At 44.8% G+C, this 14,579-nt stretch overlaps 1 protein-coding gene across 1 annotated transcript; it reads right to left on the bottom strand.

Annotated features, from left to right (window-relative positions):
* Window positions 1-4,389: 4,389 nt before the first annotated feature.
* LOC123107879 (uncharacterized) lies at window positions 4,390-5,378 on the bottom strand. Its single transcript, XM_044529777.1, has one exon. The coding sequence runs from the start codon at window positions 5,227-5,229 to the stop codon at window positions 4,690-4,692; it is 540 nt and encodes a 179-aa protein (XP_044385712.1). The 5' UTR covers window positions 5,230-5,378; the 3' UTR covers window positions 4,390-4,689.
* Between the last annotated feature and the right edge of the window lie 9,201 nt (window positions 5,379-14,579).

Raw genomic sequence — 14,579 nt, 5'->3', positions numbered from 1 at the left:
ATTTTTCTATTAGAATGTTTGACACTATTCCTAACTAGGGTTTCCTAGTATCCCGCCGGCTCCACCGCCGATCTACCTCCTTCTGTGGCCTTAGGGCCAAGGGGCACGGTGGATTCTGGTCCTTGCCGGCTAGAGGACTCCTGCTTCTCTTTTTGGTGTTTTTTAGAATTTGTTTAGGGTTTGTATCCTCTTAGGAGGCGAGCCGGCGACGGCTCCTTGAAGATGAAATGAGGTTCTCCCTGTCTTGCTCCTGCCCCGGTAGTGAGTTCAATGTCGTCGAAGGGCGTGTGGAGACGTGTCTCTGGCGGATCTCGTGAGATTTGGTTGGTGTTTATCTTTCGTAGATTCGGTCTTTGTCGTCTGCGTTCGTGTGTCTATGGGTTGGATCCTTACGATCTACGCTTCTCTTCATGAGGACGGTTGTTGTTCTGGTGCACTGTTCTTTGGGGGTCTTAGCACAATGACTTTCCAACCGTCTACTACAAGGAGATTTGCTCGACTCCAATGAGGGAGGGGTGGAGATGGTGGCGCACCTTCTGCTCGTTCCAGTGCTTGTAGCCGTCGCTATGTGATCTATGGACATGGATGTAATTTTTGTTCTGATGTTCTTTCTACTATCCGAAAAAGGCTTTCGCCCCGCTTTATGTATAAAGCAACCACCAGAGCCACAAGGTCCAACAAATCAACAAGGTTCACGTTGCACATACACGCACAAACACACGCGGTAGCACACGCACGTCCAGACGGGATTCTGCTGAGAGCACAACTCAATAAGCCCTAGATAAAAAACAAAAAACACAACAAGCGGCTCATACGGCACAAAATTATGATGAATAGATTGATGGTTTTTCCCGCACAAAAGTATGTAATGCTTGTTACGATGAATGTCAAGACACCACATATATTATGGCCATTTCACAAAATCATAAGTTTTTAATAGAATTATCATAAAATCACAAATTTTAAGGCAAGTAATTTCACAGAATCTAAATATTTTAGATTAAGATGTTTGACACTATTTCTAACACTACAAACCCAATAGTTGGTCCGCTACATGGAAAAAAAATTGATTCGCCTCCGTCAGACTGCCTTGAACCCCACTAGACACGTGCCAGAATTTTTTTGCATCTACAAAAACTCTACTATAGTTGTGGTCTGTGACACCCTAGCCACAATAGTTATGGTTTTACGATTATTGCAAAAAAAGTTAATGTTTTATGATATCTGCTCTAAACTGTGAGGTAATTTCCCTATGTTTGTATTTACAGCTAGTAAAACCACCAAATTAATATTGCTAGACAATCTTATTTTGTTTGTCAGATCACAGAGTGGCCTCGAACCACATCCACCTGGCCCTTGCGGGTTTGAGCAGGCAATGACAAGGACGAAGCAAGATGCCGATCTAGACCTTCAAAATAGAATGTGTTCATTAAAATGCGCGCGTTTTGGTGTGTGGTCAGCCGTGGAAGCTTCAGGCATTCGTCTCCGATTAGGATCATTTTCAAATCTGTTGTGCTGACTAAATGGCCAAATCGAAGTAGTATATAAAAGACAAGAGTAGGAGACAGCATATGAAAGAGAGGCCATGAGGAAGAAATGACATGTTCCTAGTTTGGTACTCTGCTAGCACTGCAGAAAGTTCTAGTTTATGCAAACAAAGAATCGTTTTGTCGAGCCAATCTTGTCTGTATTTCAACTACTGCTACTCCAAAAAAAATATACACACTAACTTAAGCAAGTAGCCGAGATGATATCATCACACATTTCCATCGTCGAGTTGATTGAATTGCTCCGCCAGATTAATGCAGTTTCAACAAATACAGTTCTATATGATGTTTTGTAGCTGTTTTTTCTTGTTTCTTGATTACTAGGTTGGTTAGCTCCTTGGCCTGTTGTAAAGATCTTAGTTACTGCTTCAGATAGTTAATTAGTCAGGCAGTATTGATTACTGAGATTCCTAGTAATGAACTCTTGTTTTTACCGTGCTGTGAACTAGAGCGAAGAGACACACATGATGCTAACAGGGAAGTGCTTGTTCTGCTTCCAGTGACACCATTGGCATATACGCAACGGCGATTCTCTCCAAGAACGCGTATGAAAGATGTTATGTTTTCATCATGTTACGGACCCGCCTTTCAGATGTGCATCTAGATATGGTTGACCTGGTGGACATGCTCCATCCATTAGTTTTTGAAGGTGTACTGCCTGCCTGGCTATAAACGTTTTGCACACCCAAAAATCTAGAAATGTAGCGAAGAAATGCATGATTGCGTTCGTGGACCAGCACATCCAGCACACATCCAGATATGCAAATTGAACAACCGCTTTCAACAGTACGTGCAAATATTAACGAGCTTGCAAATCGACATGTTCGTTAGAAAACAATAGTTTTGCAGAGAATCTTACTATCCTCGATTGTGTGATCCCTTTGTCATGCGTAGGTCTCAATCATCTCCTTCGTGCTAACCAAAGAAAACAGTTTATGTGAGATACCAAGTATCGTCGAATTATTAACTAGGACGCCCACCAGCAGCGACCAAAATGCACGATCGCACTCAGTAGTTACGTTCCAGCGTAGTAGAGCTGTGAATCAAATCAATTTAAATCACACCCATTTGGATGTATCCAATGTCCAAGAGGGGGGCAGTCTGGGGCCATGCATGGGGCAGCACTACTACCAGGCTACCAGCAAGGCAAAAAGCGCATGCCAAGGTGCAGTGCAAGTGTTGCTAACATGCATGAAACCAACAATTCTTTCAGGTGTGCATGAATCCAACATCATGCATCCAATTGTCCTCGCTGTGGTGGCAACTTGCAACCGATCTGTGATAATCACTTGGCGGAATCAAAGGACATCGCCCAGGCTGGAAAGCCGGCCAACAAATGGGGATGCCACCGTGTGTGTGTGTGAGAGAGAGAGGGCCTTTGCTAGGTACCATGGCCTGCAATATGCGTTCAAGTTGTAGGTAGACGACAAGCTTGTGTGGCCCTTTGCTAGGGTTATTCCTAGAACCGGCACGAGCCAATGGTGTGGCTGTATATGTTTGTTTGTATCTCTGGGTTTTCTTTTTCGATAAAGACCTGTTTCAAAGTAAAGCCTACTACTCCCTCCGTTCCATATTACTCGTTGCTGATTTAGTACAAAGTTGTACTAAATCAGCAACGAGTAATATGGAACGGAGGAAGTACTATATGGCTACAGCTTAAAATACATGTGTAGTGTAATCTACGTACTGAAGAAGAGAATATTGGGTCGTCATGGTTGGCTTCGGACGGTAGTAGTAACAAGGAGGGCGACTGGCTGCTCAATAGCACCATGAAAAGAATTGGCAGAAATTGTGGAAGGTGTATGAGCAAACCTTTACACTTTTGGGTTGCGGCTGGACAGATCTTCATTACCAACTGGAGAAGAGAGAGCACGACATAACATGACGTCATGACTCCATTGCCGGTCTGCTCGATTTGCAACGCAGTGCATGCCACCCTTACCGGAAAAACGAGAAGAAGCCCACTGGGTATAGCGACGAGCAAATGAAACCTCAGTCCACCTGTCGCTCAAAAGAAACATGGCTGGATCAAGCAATGCAAGGAATCCAGGACCGAAGCAACTATACACAGCCAAATCCAATCCTCAAACCCTCTGATACGAGTCAAGAGAGTAGGGAACTTCCCCCGGCAACAAGATGGTGCTCGGCCCGAAAACCGCGCCAAAGCACGGAGTCGGGGAAAGCACGACACCACAAATTTGCGGAGGCGGCCCAAATTCTTGCAATGTATTTCTGAAGACGTATATGACTCCATAAAAATTGTGTAGGTTCCCAAATTTCAGCGAGAGATGCCCCAATTTCTGCAATATATTTCCAAAATCATATATGCTATATAACTTACATAGGGATATGACGGTCATCGCGCTCCACTCCGTCGGCCGAGCACCCGCCCCCGGGTCCAGGACTCCTCCCACAGAGGAACGCCGCCTGCAAGGGATTCTCGTCTCACTCCACGGTCACCACCGTCGTCCTCCTCATCCACAGCTTCTCTGCTCCGCTGGACTGTCGATCCGTCCAAACGAGGACTGATTTCCCGCTGGTGACGAACCCTAACTTGCTTTTATTACTGTCCGGACAATTTCGACCTCGTCTTCTCTTTCCTTTATGTGAGCAGCCTAACCCACACACTCGAATCCACCCGCGTTTCCCGCGAATTCTTTCGCTTCCTGGTGAGCTGATGATAGATAGCAGTGAGTTCCTTTTCCAAAAAGAAAAACTTACATAGGGACACGAATTCCAGCAAGGTAATATGAGAGAGGCATGAATTATTGCAAGGAATTCAGGCCAGTGACCGAGCATACATACTCCAATCATTTATACATTATCTACATTTTTGATGCGGGTGCAGTATTTACATTACATTGACATGCATATCTGTATGTGCATTTCCTCGTGCTTCTGACGTTTAAATTAACAACGCCGAAGACGCGACTATTTCTACCACGGCCACCCCACACTCTCAGAAACTAGCTGCACACATCCACATATCAAACATTTGCCGCGCCCATCTCCGCGTCCCCGCCGTCCGATCTAGCATCAGCGGACGGGCCCACGCGTCAGTCGTGGCCAGGCGAGGCAGGGCTATGTGCAACGATGCGCCCCTTTTTTTTGGCAGTCTCGTGTACCATGCACCTCTAGTCCTCTACTCGCTCTCGGAGATGGCGGTTAAGTCGGGCGAGAACCTCGGCGGCGACCTGCCGCCTCGGTACGCCACCCTCCGCTTCTGCGCCACCGTCGGCTTCGCAGCGAACGTCGCCAAGGTGAAGGCATCCTCGGCCGAGTAGTCCTCGTCGGACGGCGCGAACACGAGCGGCGCCACGGAGCCCCGCCGGCGCCGGCCGCCGGCTGACGACACGGTGGAGGCCCTGACGAGGGCGGCGCTGGCCTTGACGGCGAGCGAGGCCACCTCCTCGGGGGCGAGGCGGCGGCGCAGCATCTCGCTCGGGAGCACGAAGTAGATCTGCCCCGGCTGGAGTTCCTCGCCGCCGGCCACCGCCGCGACGGAGCCCTCGAACCCCATCCTGTCGGCGTCGCACAGGAACCACCCCTTCTCGCCGACCTCCTCCAACGCGAGCGCCGCCGTTGCGGGCGGCGAGTACTCCCGGAGCTCGCCGCTGGGGAGAACCACCCTGGCTGTCGCCGGGCCGTCGGGCGCAGCGTCGTATGAGACACACAGGCCCATTTCCCCGCCGTACGCCCCTGTATGTCTCTTGGTCGTCGCGTGTGTGCTGCTGCTAGCGCTAGCTTCTGTCTGGTTCTTCCTGCGCTTCTCTTGTTTGCGCTGTTGGTGTGGTAATGTAAATGTAATGCGTGGGGTGCTTGCTGCCGGAGACGGCAATGGCATATATAGCGGAGCGGCAGAGGGAGACGCAGCGGGGAGGCAGAGGGAGCGGTGTCGTGTAGGCGGGAGTGGGGGCAGCACAGCCTGGCTGGAGGTTTGTTGCGGCCAGCGGATGCCGTGGAGCCGTGGACTCGGCGGGCTTTTCGTTGCGGTCACAGTCAATTGGCTACTCGGTGAAGAAGATATTATTCTGATCAAGCTCACGGTGAGCTCCGGCCTGTACGCGGTTAAGTTGGACTGCGTACATGGCGTATCCGCCCAGCCTTTACGCGGGAATGGACGGACTACAAGTTACAACGAAACATGGTGAGGTACAGTCCAAATATGTACGTACAATCAAACGCGGCAATGCGTTCTTCAGGAAGAAAAAAAAACACATTCAGGAAACAAACCAGCAAGACAGCTCACTGCCCCCAGATTGGCATCCAACGGTTGCGAAGAACGAATGATTCAATGACTGTGAGTGAGGTTGTACAACGTTGTACTCCCTCTACAAAGAAATATAAGAGTGTAAAGATCACTAAAATAATAATCTAAACGCTTTTATATTTCTTCACGGAGGGAGTAGCTTGCAACTCGGAGCAGAAGTTTTACTAGAAGTGGCGTATTGAGCGATGTAATCCTTTTTAATCATCAATAAAGTGCGCCAAGAGGCTTCCTTAAAAAAACAACTTGACAAGATCACAATGTAAATGTCACATCGAACTGCTGTTTTGATGGATCAAAATGTTCGTTTCGAAAAAAATGTTCATTCCAAACAACCATGTCGCTAAGCATGCAACTTTCCCTTCCAGATTTTATCGGGGAACCCATCGATTCACTATGTGCCACGAGATTAGCAGCATATATTAGCTAAGTGATATATGGAGGCGGACGAAGAACACACGGAGGCGCACCTCCCTGTAATCTGAACCACAATCGATGTCCATTGGGATACAGATTGAAATCCTTTTTAGTTTTGCTACTGAACCAATACAATTTTAATACTCACATGACATTGTAGAGAAGTAAAGGCGAGTTGCTTTTTGAATTGTTAATGGTACAATATGCTAGAAGTAAATGTGCATTGACTTTATGTCCACACATGGTTAATTCATGCGTGTTGGCAGAGAAAGGATGTTAGATAATTACTACGTAATAAATGTGTTGCAGCTCGCAGGTATGCCACGGTTTAATAAATGAAACCAAACGGCAGTATGCAATGTAATTAGGATTAATTCATCTTTGCTGGACCATGAAGATAAATGGTTACATACATCTGCACTAATAAATCAGTAGGCAACGTCAGTAAAACATAACTTTTTTATGGCAGAAAAAGTCCTGAGATCAGTATAAGTATTTTTTCTAGAATTATTATCATTGAGTTCTCATGTTTCACTAGAAATAAAAAATGAAAGACATAATTTCATGAAATTTGTACCTTGAATTTTCCAAGAATTGCAATACTGAATTACCATTCTTTTTTATTTGAAATTTAACAATCATGAAATCCAGTATTTACTTTAATTATCCCATGACAAGATTCTTAGTTTATTGAAGAGACATAACTTAATGGAAATATATTTGATTTCACATTTCCTAAACCTTGGAAATTATTCAAATGCATTAAACATAAATTATTTTCAAATTTGAAACGATATACAATTTTAAAACTGGTACAAAAACAGAAACTTGTGAAAGATATTTTTAGAGTTCAAATAATATTGCATTTAGAAAACTTGGGACAAACTGAATATTAGATGTGTTGCATGATTCAAAACTCTGAGATCAACAAAATCTACATGCATGTGATTCACAAGTTAATGAGTCGTTGTTGGTTGTTGGGGGTTGGCACGAGAGCATAGGGAGGAGTGGGGTAGGAGAGGGACAGTCTGCGCAGACAATATCTCCTTATACTACTTATACAAGAAAACATAGAGCGAACTATAACAAAGAATGCAAGCATGCTAATATAGCGGTGCAAATCCCTATGCATATTGAATGGTGAGATATCAAGGAAGGTAGCCTGCAAGTGCTCCTATGCATTATCGAGTGATATATAGTCTATCGATGGATGGCCAAGTTTTTTTTGGTTCCTAACCATAAAACATGATAAGTGTATCCTCAACTTTAGAAGTGGTTCGAATTTCTCATCCAGCTCAAAAGCAGTTTGATCGATGCATGGGGTAAGATCTAGACACGCCAATAACAAAAAGAACCCGTGAAAAAGCAAATAATTAAAAGGAAATGCATATTTACTGAAATAAACTATTTAATGAAAAAACATGATGCTTCATTTTTAAAAGATAAAATGGTAAAATCTAGAATGGGATAGAGAACGTGAAATAAAAACCTGCTAAATCTACACCATTATAAGAAAATCACAAAAACCCTGATAAATCTACGCTATTCGAAAAAAATCAATTGGAAACCCTAATGAACATTCTTGAAGAATATCTAATATTTCCTGATTTTCCATGGCTATTCATGAACTTATCGCCTTATTTTTATTTATATATCTTAGTGTTTTGTGACTTCTCCATATTATCTTCAAATGTTGATTTTTCTCTAAGGCTTCATTTGTTAAATAAATTTCCAATTTCATAATCCTCTGTTTTTAGAATTTCCTTTGTTGTCTGAGTTTGCGAATGTGTGAAAATCATATCGCATCCTGCTCAAACCCCTTTTAAGTTTATGAGGGCCAAGTTTTTCTTTTTTGAAAATTGAAAGTTCATCTAGCTTTACCCCCCCCCCCCCCCCCAAAAAAAGTTCATCTAGTTTTAGAGCTTAGATGACAAAACGTTTCCAGGGACAAGAGTGTGAACGTTTGAACCGCAGAGCTCATGAATTAAGTACTGATTCTTACTCCCTCCTTTCCGGTTTATAAGGCTCAATTCAAAAATCTCACCAACCAAGGTAGATGATGAGTGGTGGAATATTTTTTGTAGTTTGCAAAAGCACCCAGTTAATGCTCTTATTTTCCTCAAAAAATTATGTTTACGAATGCATTAATTGCAATGCATGCATGCATAAAGTGCATGCATTGGTCAGTTTTCTCTTAACACTTGCATGCAGTGATTTAATGCACCTTAAAGTCTGAAAATATGATGGGGAACAACTAAATTGAACCTTATAAAATAGAAAAACTAAAATTTTGAGATAAGCCCTATAAACCGGAAAGGAGAGAGTATGTTTTAGCATCGTATTCCTCTGTCATTCCTGTATCCTCTGCCATTCATGTGGTTTCTTCAACTCCAAACCGAGCGGGGCCTCAGATTTGTTAGGCCAGAGAGCTAAGTTGGCGAAAAGACCTATACGAGCGTGTTGCAGAAGTTTCTGGAATATCCCCTCGCATCGTTTGCGTCAGTGAGCTTTTTCGGTTGCTGGTAGGTGGAAAGCCTAGGCAAAGCTTTTGCGTTAGAGCTAGCTCGCATGTACGTAGGCACGTAGGCACATGTCGAGTCTAGCGTGTAGCGGCGCGTAGTCTCCTATCCGGGAGCGAGGTGGGTGCGCCGGAGCGGCGCCATGCCGCGTCCCGTCATGGGCAACGGTACGCGTAGCGCGCTGCTGACCAAAGTTGACGGACTTCACGTGCCCGGCCGCATGGGCCACTGGTCTGATTCGATTTAGCTTGCTAGCCATACGTACGCGTAGGTTGTGTCAACGGCCGCGGTTTGTCTGTGTGCGTGCATGGTTCCGTCATCGTCCGTTGCCGAGCGTAACAAAGCGCGGTGGACTCTCGCAGTCTCGCTGCATCTGTTGGCTCACCCCCTTAAAACTAGACATGAATCGTGCGTGGATACGTCCACCCAGTACTGCGTGCGTGTAAGTGTAACCTTCCTTTGGTGCCAATTTTAAACGGGACGAGAATACGTAGAAGCCGTGTATTAACGTTGAGATTTGAAGGGTCGCACATGCATGCAAATCTACGGGAGTTTCACTTCAAAGAACAACGTCAAACCACAGAGGCATGCCGGGAAGCTTTCTTGTCCACAGTATCGAAAGCAAGCAAGCATGCATGCATGCCCATAACCTTTCTTGTCCATAGTTCCTACAGTACCTGTGCGCACATGGAAACCAGCTGACATGGATTACCCATCATAGGTTGTCGTGTATCATACTGTATCAGATAACACTCGATGTAGAAACGACAAGCCGTTTCACAACCCTATCCATATGCCTAGGAACTTGCACTTATACTGTGTTCACTATTCTAAGCAGCCCACGATCGTGCCCGTCTCCGCTCCACGAGATCGATCGTAGATTCGAAGGTCAGTCCAACCAAGAACCAGGAGCCCGCGAGACCATGTACTAATAATCATCGCCAAGAACGCCAAAGGAGACAAACGACACCAATTTCCACCACCAATCGAGTCGAGCGGAGAGGCAGCCTAGTTGAACCGCAGGGCCGGGGCGTCGCCTCGCGGCCCGGCCAGCCAGCGAGGTACGTCCTGCGTGGCGCCGTGCATGCGTGCGACGACGACGAGCCGCTCGCCCCCGTCGGCCACGTCGGGTTGTGCCGCGCACATGCATGCTCCGCTGCCCGGACAGTGGGGCGCCAGCCGCGCTGCACGACGGGCCACTTGGTCCGGTCGCCCCGGCCGGGCCAATGATCCCAGGGGTTTCCCACGCACCAAAGCGACACATGCTCCTCCGCCTCCCGGGAAGCCCCGGGTTTGCAGCTCGCGCCTTCGCCTCTGCAGAGCAGAACTTCCTTGAACTTTCGCTGGAGGAAGGTGGGCTCGACCGGTGCACACGCCACGGTGGTTGCAGCGGGGGTGCGTGGTATAGATCTTGTCGCCGGCGCGTCGGGCCGGAGGGCGGCATGGCGAATCTTTGGACGGCAGGCCGGCCGCGGATCTCAACGCGGCCAGATGCGTTCATGGGGTGTCGGGGTTTATTAACTCGCGTTTGGTACGGGGGATGATTGGCCCGCGTGTCCGTGCACCCTAAGCATCGTATTAGTGGTATGGCAATGTTTTCTAGGTGCTGGGTTGGTCATCCGTTGCTGGTTTTGTTTCAGCGAGGTTTAAGTAATGTTCGAGCCCCGTTGATCTCGGGAAAATGGTGATAGCACCGTGCAAACTTAGTACGGCTGGAAACGGAATATAGGCCAGTGGCACCAAATGGGTTGACTTGACTACTCAACGGTGCTCGATGCATTGTGTCAGCCTGTCGCCCTGTCAGGTGGGTGTTTGTTCTATTTTTCTGTTCTCTTTAGAATATTTTATCAACTTAGTTAAATGTGTTGTTTGTAATGATGATGTGCTTAACATTTTCTTTTGAGGAATATGATGTGCTTAACATGTACACCAAATATCACAAAACCACAACTATAGTGGCAAGACTTCCACCAAATCAAAACTTTTGTAAACATTTGTCAGAAAATCACAAATTTCAGGGTAAATTACTTCACAGAATCCAAATCTTTTGGATTAAGATGGTTGTGTGCATCACGAGATGCAGAGGTTGGGGGGTATCCTCCTTTTCAAAAAAAAAAACTTTCCGACTAAGATGCTTGACATTATTTTTGGCATCACACATCCACTAGTTGGTCGGCCACATGGCGAAAGAGTAATTCCTTCTAGATCGGACCGCCTTAAACTTGACCAGAACTGTGCAAAAATAAATGTTGATGCTTTGAGTTTTTGGGCCATAAGTTGAGATTTTGAATGCTCTGACCAATGTTGTTGATATTCTAGAATTTTCTGGGCAATTTTAGTTTTAGGCCAAATTTGAACCAAACCTGTAGCTGAAAAACAAAGACTAAAGTTTCTCTCAATTTCTTGAGCGGGTTAAAAATTCTCAGATGTTCAGTTTAAGGTTGTTGATTTACTAGAACTTTTTTTCTTAAAATAATTATGCTACTTGAAATTTTTAGCTAAAAAATGCAGACAACACTTTGGTCGTTTTCCAAAAAAGTTGGTATAACTATTCTTCCAGCCTTTCGAAAAAGCATCTTAGGTCGGGAAGTACTCAAGGCGGTCCCACAAAATACCAAGTGAAGTTACTCTTTTTCCACATTGCGGCTTACTGGTGGGTCCGGAATGTCATGAACAACGTCAAAACTCAAGCGTCCTAATATGAAAGATTTGAGTTCTGTGAAACAAGTTACCATACAAGTTATGGTTTTCTGATTAAAAAGTCTACTATTTGTGATTTTGTGGCACTCTAGCCACAAACTGGTTATGGTTTTATGATATTTTTGCTCTAACATGTAAGATAATTGCCCCGACTTCATATTTACAGCTAGTAGAACCAACAAATATTGCATATACAAGCCTAAGAATCTTATATGGTCTATGTCAGAGATGCAGGGTGGCCTCGAGCCACATCCACCAGTCCCTATCGGGTTTGAGGAGGCAATGACAAGGATGAAGAAAGATGCTGCTCTAGATCTTCAAAATAGAATGTGTTCGTTAAAATACACCCATTTTGTTGTGTGGTCAGCCGGGGAAGCTTTGGACATTTGTGTGTAATTAAGATCATTGCCAAATCTGCGGTGCTGACTAAATAGCCAATGCGAAGTTTATAAAATGCATGGAAAGGAGACAACATACAAGAGGAGAAGCCACGAGGAAGAAATGACATGTTCCCGGTTTGCTACTCTGCTAACCCTACAAAAGGTTCTCGACTTCTGTTTACCTAAAGTGGAGGTTGCTTTATCAGCGTTGTAAAATAGGTTTCCTACAAATTTTGGTGGTGGGTTTTCTTCACCTTTTCTTCTATGAACATATAGTATGCACGCTCGTGCGTATTCTAGAAAAGAAGTTCTCGACTTCTAAATTTATGAGAACAAAGAATCGTCTTGTCGAGCCAATCTGGTTTGTATTTCAATTGGATCCTACACTAACTCCCGAGGCGATAGATATTATGACACATTCTCATTGTCGAGTTGATTACATTGCTCCGCCAAATACAGTTTCAACAATTGTACTTCTTTATACTGTTTTTTTTAGCCGTTTCTTTATCTTTCTTGGTTACTAGCTGGTTGGCTCCTTGGCCTGTAGTAAAGATCTTAGTCACCGCTTCAGATGGTTTAATTAGTCAGGCAGTATTTTATTACTGAGATTCCTAGTACTAAAGAACTCTTGCTCTAATAACTTTATTTACCGTCCTAATAGGAACGTACTTGTACATTGTACTGCTGCCAGAGACAGATTTGGCATATACGCAGAGACGATTATTCCAAGAACGCGTTCGTATTAACGCTTGTGCATCTAGATGTGGTTGACCCAAGGACAATGCTGCATCCATTAGTTTTTGAGAAGGCCTGTAGTGTACTGTGTTCTTGGTTATAAACGTTTTGCACACCGAAAACCTAGAAATGCATGATTGCATCCAGTGGCGGAGACGGGGGGACCAGCAGGGGCCCTAGCCCCCCTAAGATTACAGATTTTCTGCTAATTACTAGATGAACAGTGTACGTTTTATACAAAAATACATGTATTAGTATTGTTTGGCCTCTGTTATTGAAACTTTGAGTCATTTGACCCCCTGATCCTTAATTCCTGGCTCTGCCACTGATTGCACCCGTGAACGAGCACGTCCAGCACACATCCAATTTTGCAAGTGGACACCCGAATTCAACTGTCATGTGTCCAATAATGGGAAGGATGCGAAACAGTGCTATAATGAACTTGCAAATCTGTTCGTTAGGAAAAAGAAATACTTTCTCCGATCCAAAATAAATGCCGCAGTTTTAAACTAAGGCTAGTTCAATCTTAATTCAAAGCTGCGCCACTTATTACGAATCGGAGGGGTAGTTTGTAGTGGATCTTACTATCCTTGAACGTGATCCCTTTGTCATGCGTAGGTCTCAATCATTTTTATTTTCCTGAGGAAAGGTGTCAATCATTTCCTTCGTGCTAATCGAAGAACAATGTTTAGGCGTTTAGGTGAGATACCGAATATCGTCCAAATATTAATTAATTAGGAAGCACACCAGCGGCGACTGAATGCACGATCGGAGGCAGTCGTTACGTGCCAGCGGAACGGAGCTGTGATGCGGATCAATCCAATTTGCACCTATCATTTGGATGAATCCAATGCCCAAGATTGAGACGGTCTGGGGCCGTGGCGAACGCCGCTACCACCACTACCAGCAAGGCAGAAAAGTGCATGCCAAGGTGGTGCAGCTGAGGTGACCCCAGCCAAATGAAAAAGCGCAGCGCAAGTGTTGCAACATGCATCAAAGCAGCATTGTTTTCTAGGTGTGCATGAATGATCGATCCAACATCATTCATCCAATCCAATCCAATCCAATCGTCCTTGCTGTGGTTGCAACAGATATGTGATATTGCTTGGCGGAATGCAAATGCAAGGACGGCACCCAGGCTGGAAAGCCGGCCAGCAAATAGGGTGGCCAGTGGCCACCGTGAGAGATGGACGGAATGCCGAGCGACCGCTCGGCCTTTTGCTGAGGAGAAGAATGAGCACGTGCGTATTTCTTTCTGCCGTAGCTTGCATGATCGGGGTCATGCGTTCAAGTTGCAGAGGTAGACGACAAGCTTGTGTGGCCCTTGGCTAGGGTTAATCCTAGAACCGGCACGAGCCAGTAGTGTGGCTGTATATGTTTGTTTTGTACCTGTCTACTTCTGTAGAATAATATGCCTATAGCACAAAATACGTGTATACTGTAATCAGTGTTGGGCCGTCATGGGGAGCGGCCTTTCATGTCGCTGTCTAGTTTACTAGTGGGTCATTGCACTTGAGAGCCGAGATTCACCTAAAAAAACAAACTTGAGCCGAGATAATCAAATTTACAACAAAAGATCGGCATACTATTATTGTATTACAAGTTTACAACTGTAGGCAAATGAAAATTTGAGGCAACAAACGCATGAAGTATACGATGCAAAACTCAAGTAATATATATTGAGCATGTTTTCTCCAGGAGGTGTCTCATATTACATTTGTTTTTGCGAGTCACGTTACAGTTTTTAATAGAAAATAACAAGGATAGCTAGTGATGTATTTGCAAACATAAATGTGGTTTATGAAGGTACATCATAGCCTTGAACACAAAGAAGAATCACCGGGTAAAAATGGAAATTATTTCGTTCGAAAAAGAAGCTAGAGGAGTCTAAATATGGAAGAGTATATATAGAACAAAATAGAAGTCTGTTTTGAGTTTTGTGCAAAATATCCATAGGGCTTAAGCCCAACCATGAAATCTTCTAGATTTGACATGTGGCAAAAACTATGTAGCA

The sequence above is a fragment of the Triticum aestivum genome, chromosome 5A (assembly GCF_018294505.1).
Source record: "Triticum aestivum cultivar Chinese Spring chromosome 5A, IWGSC CS RefSeq v2.1, whole genome shotgun sequence".
In the NCBI taxonomy this organism is placed as follows: domain Eukaryota; kingdom Viridiplantae; phylum Streptophyta; class Magnoliopsida; order Poales; family Poaceae; genus Triticum; species Triticum aestivum.
This window is presented reverse-complemented; position numbering and strand designations above follow the sequence as displayed.

What these genes read in the sequence shown, in the direction of transcription:
- LOC123107879 (XM_044529777.1), bottom strand. Translation starts at nt 5,229, where the DNA reads ATGGGCCTGTGTGTCTCATACGACGCTGCGCCCGACGGCCCGGCGACA.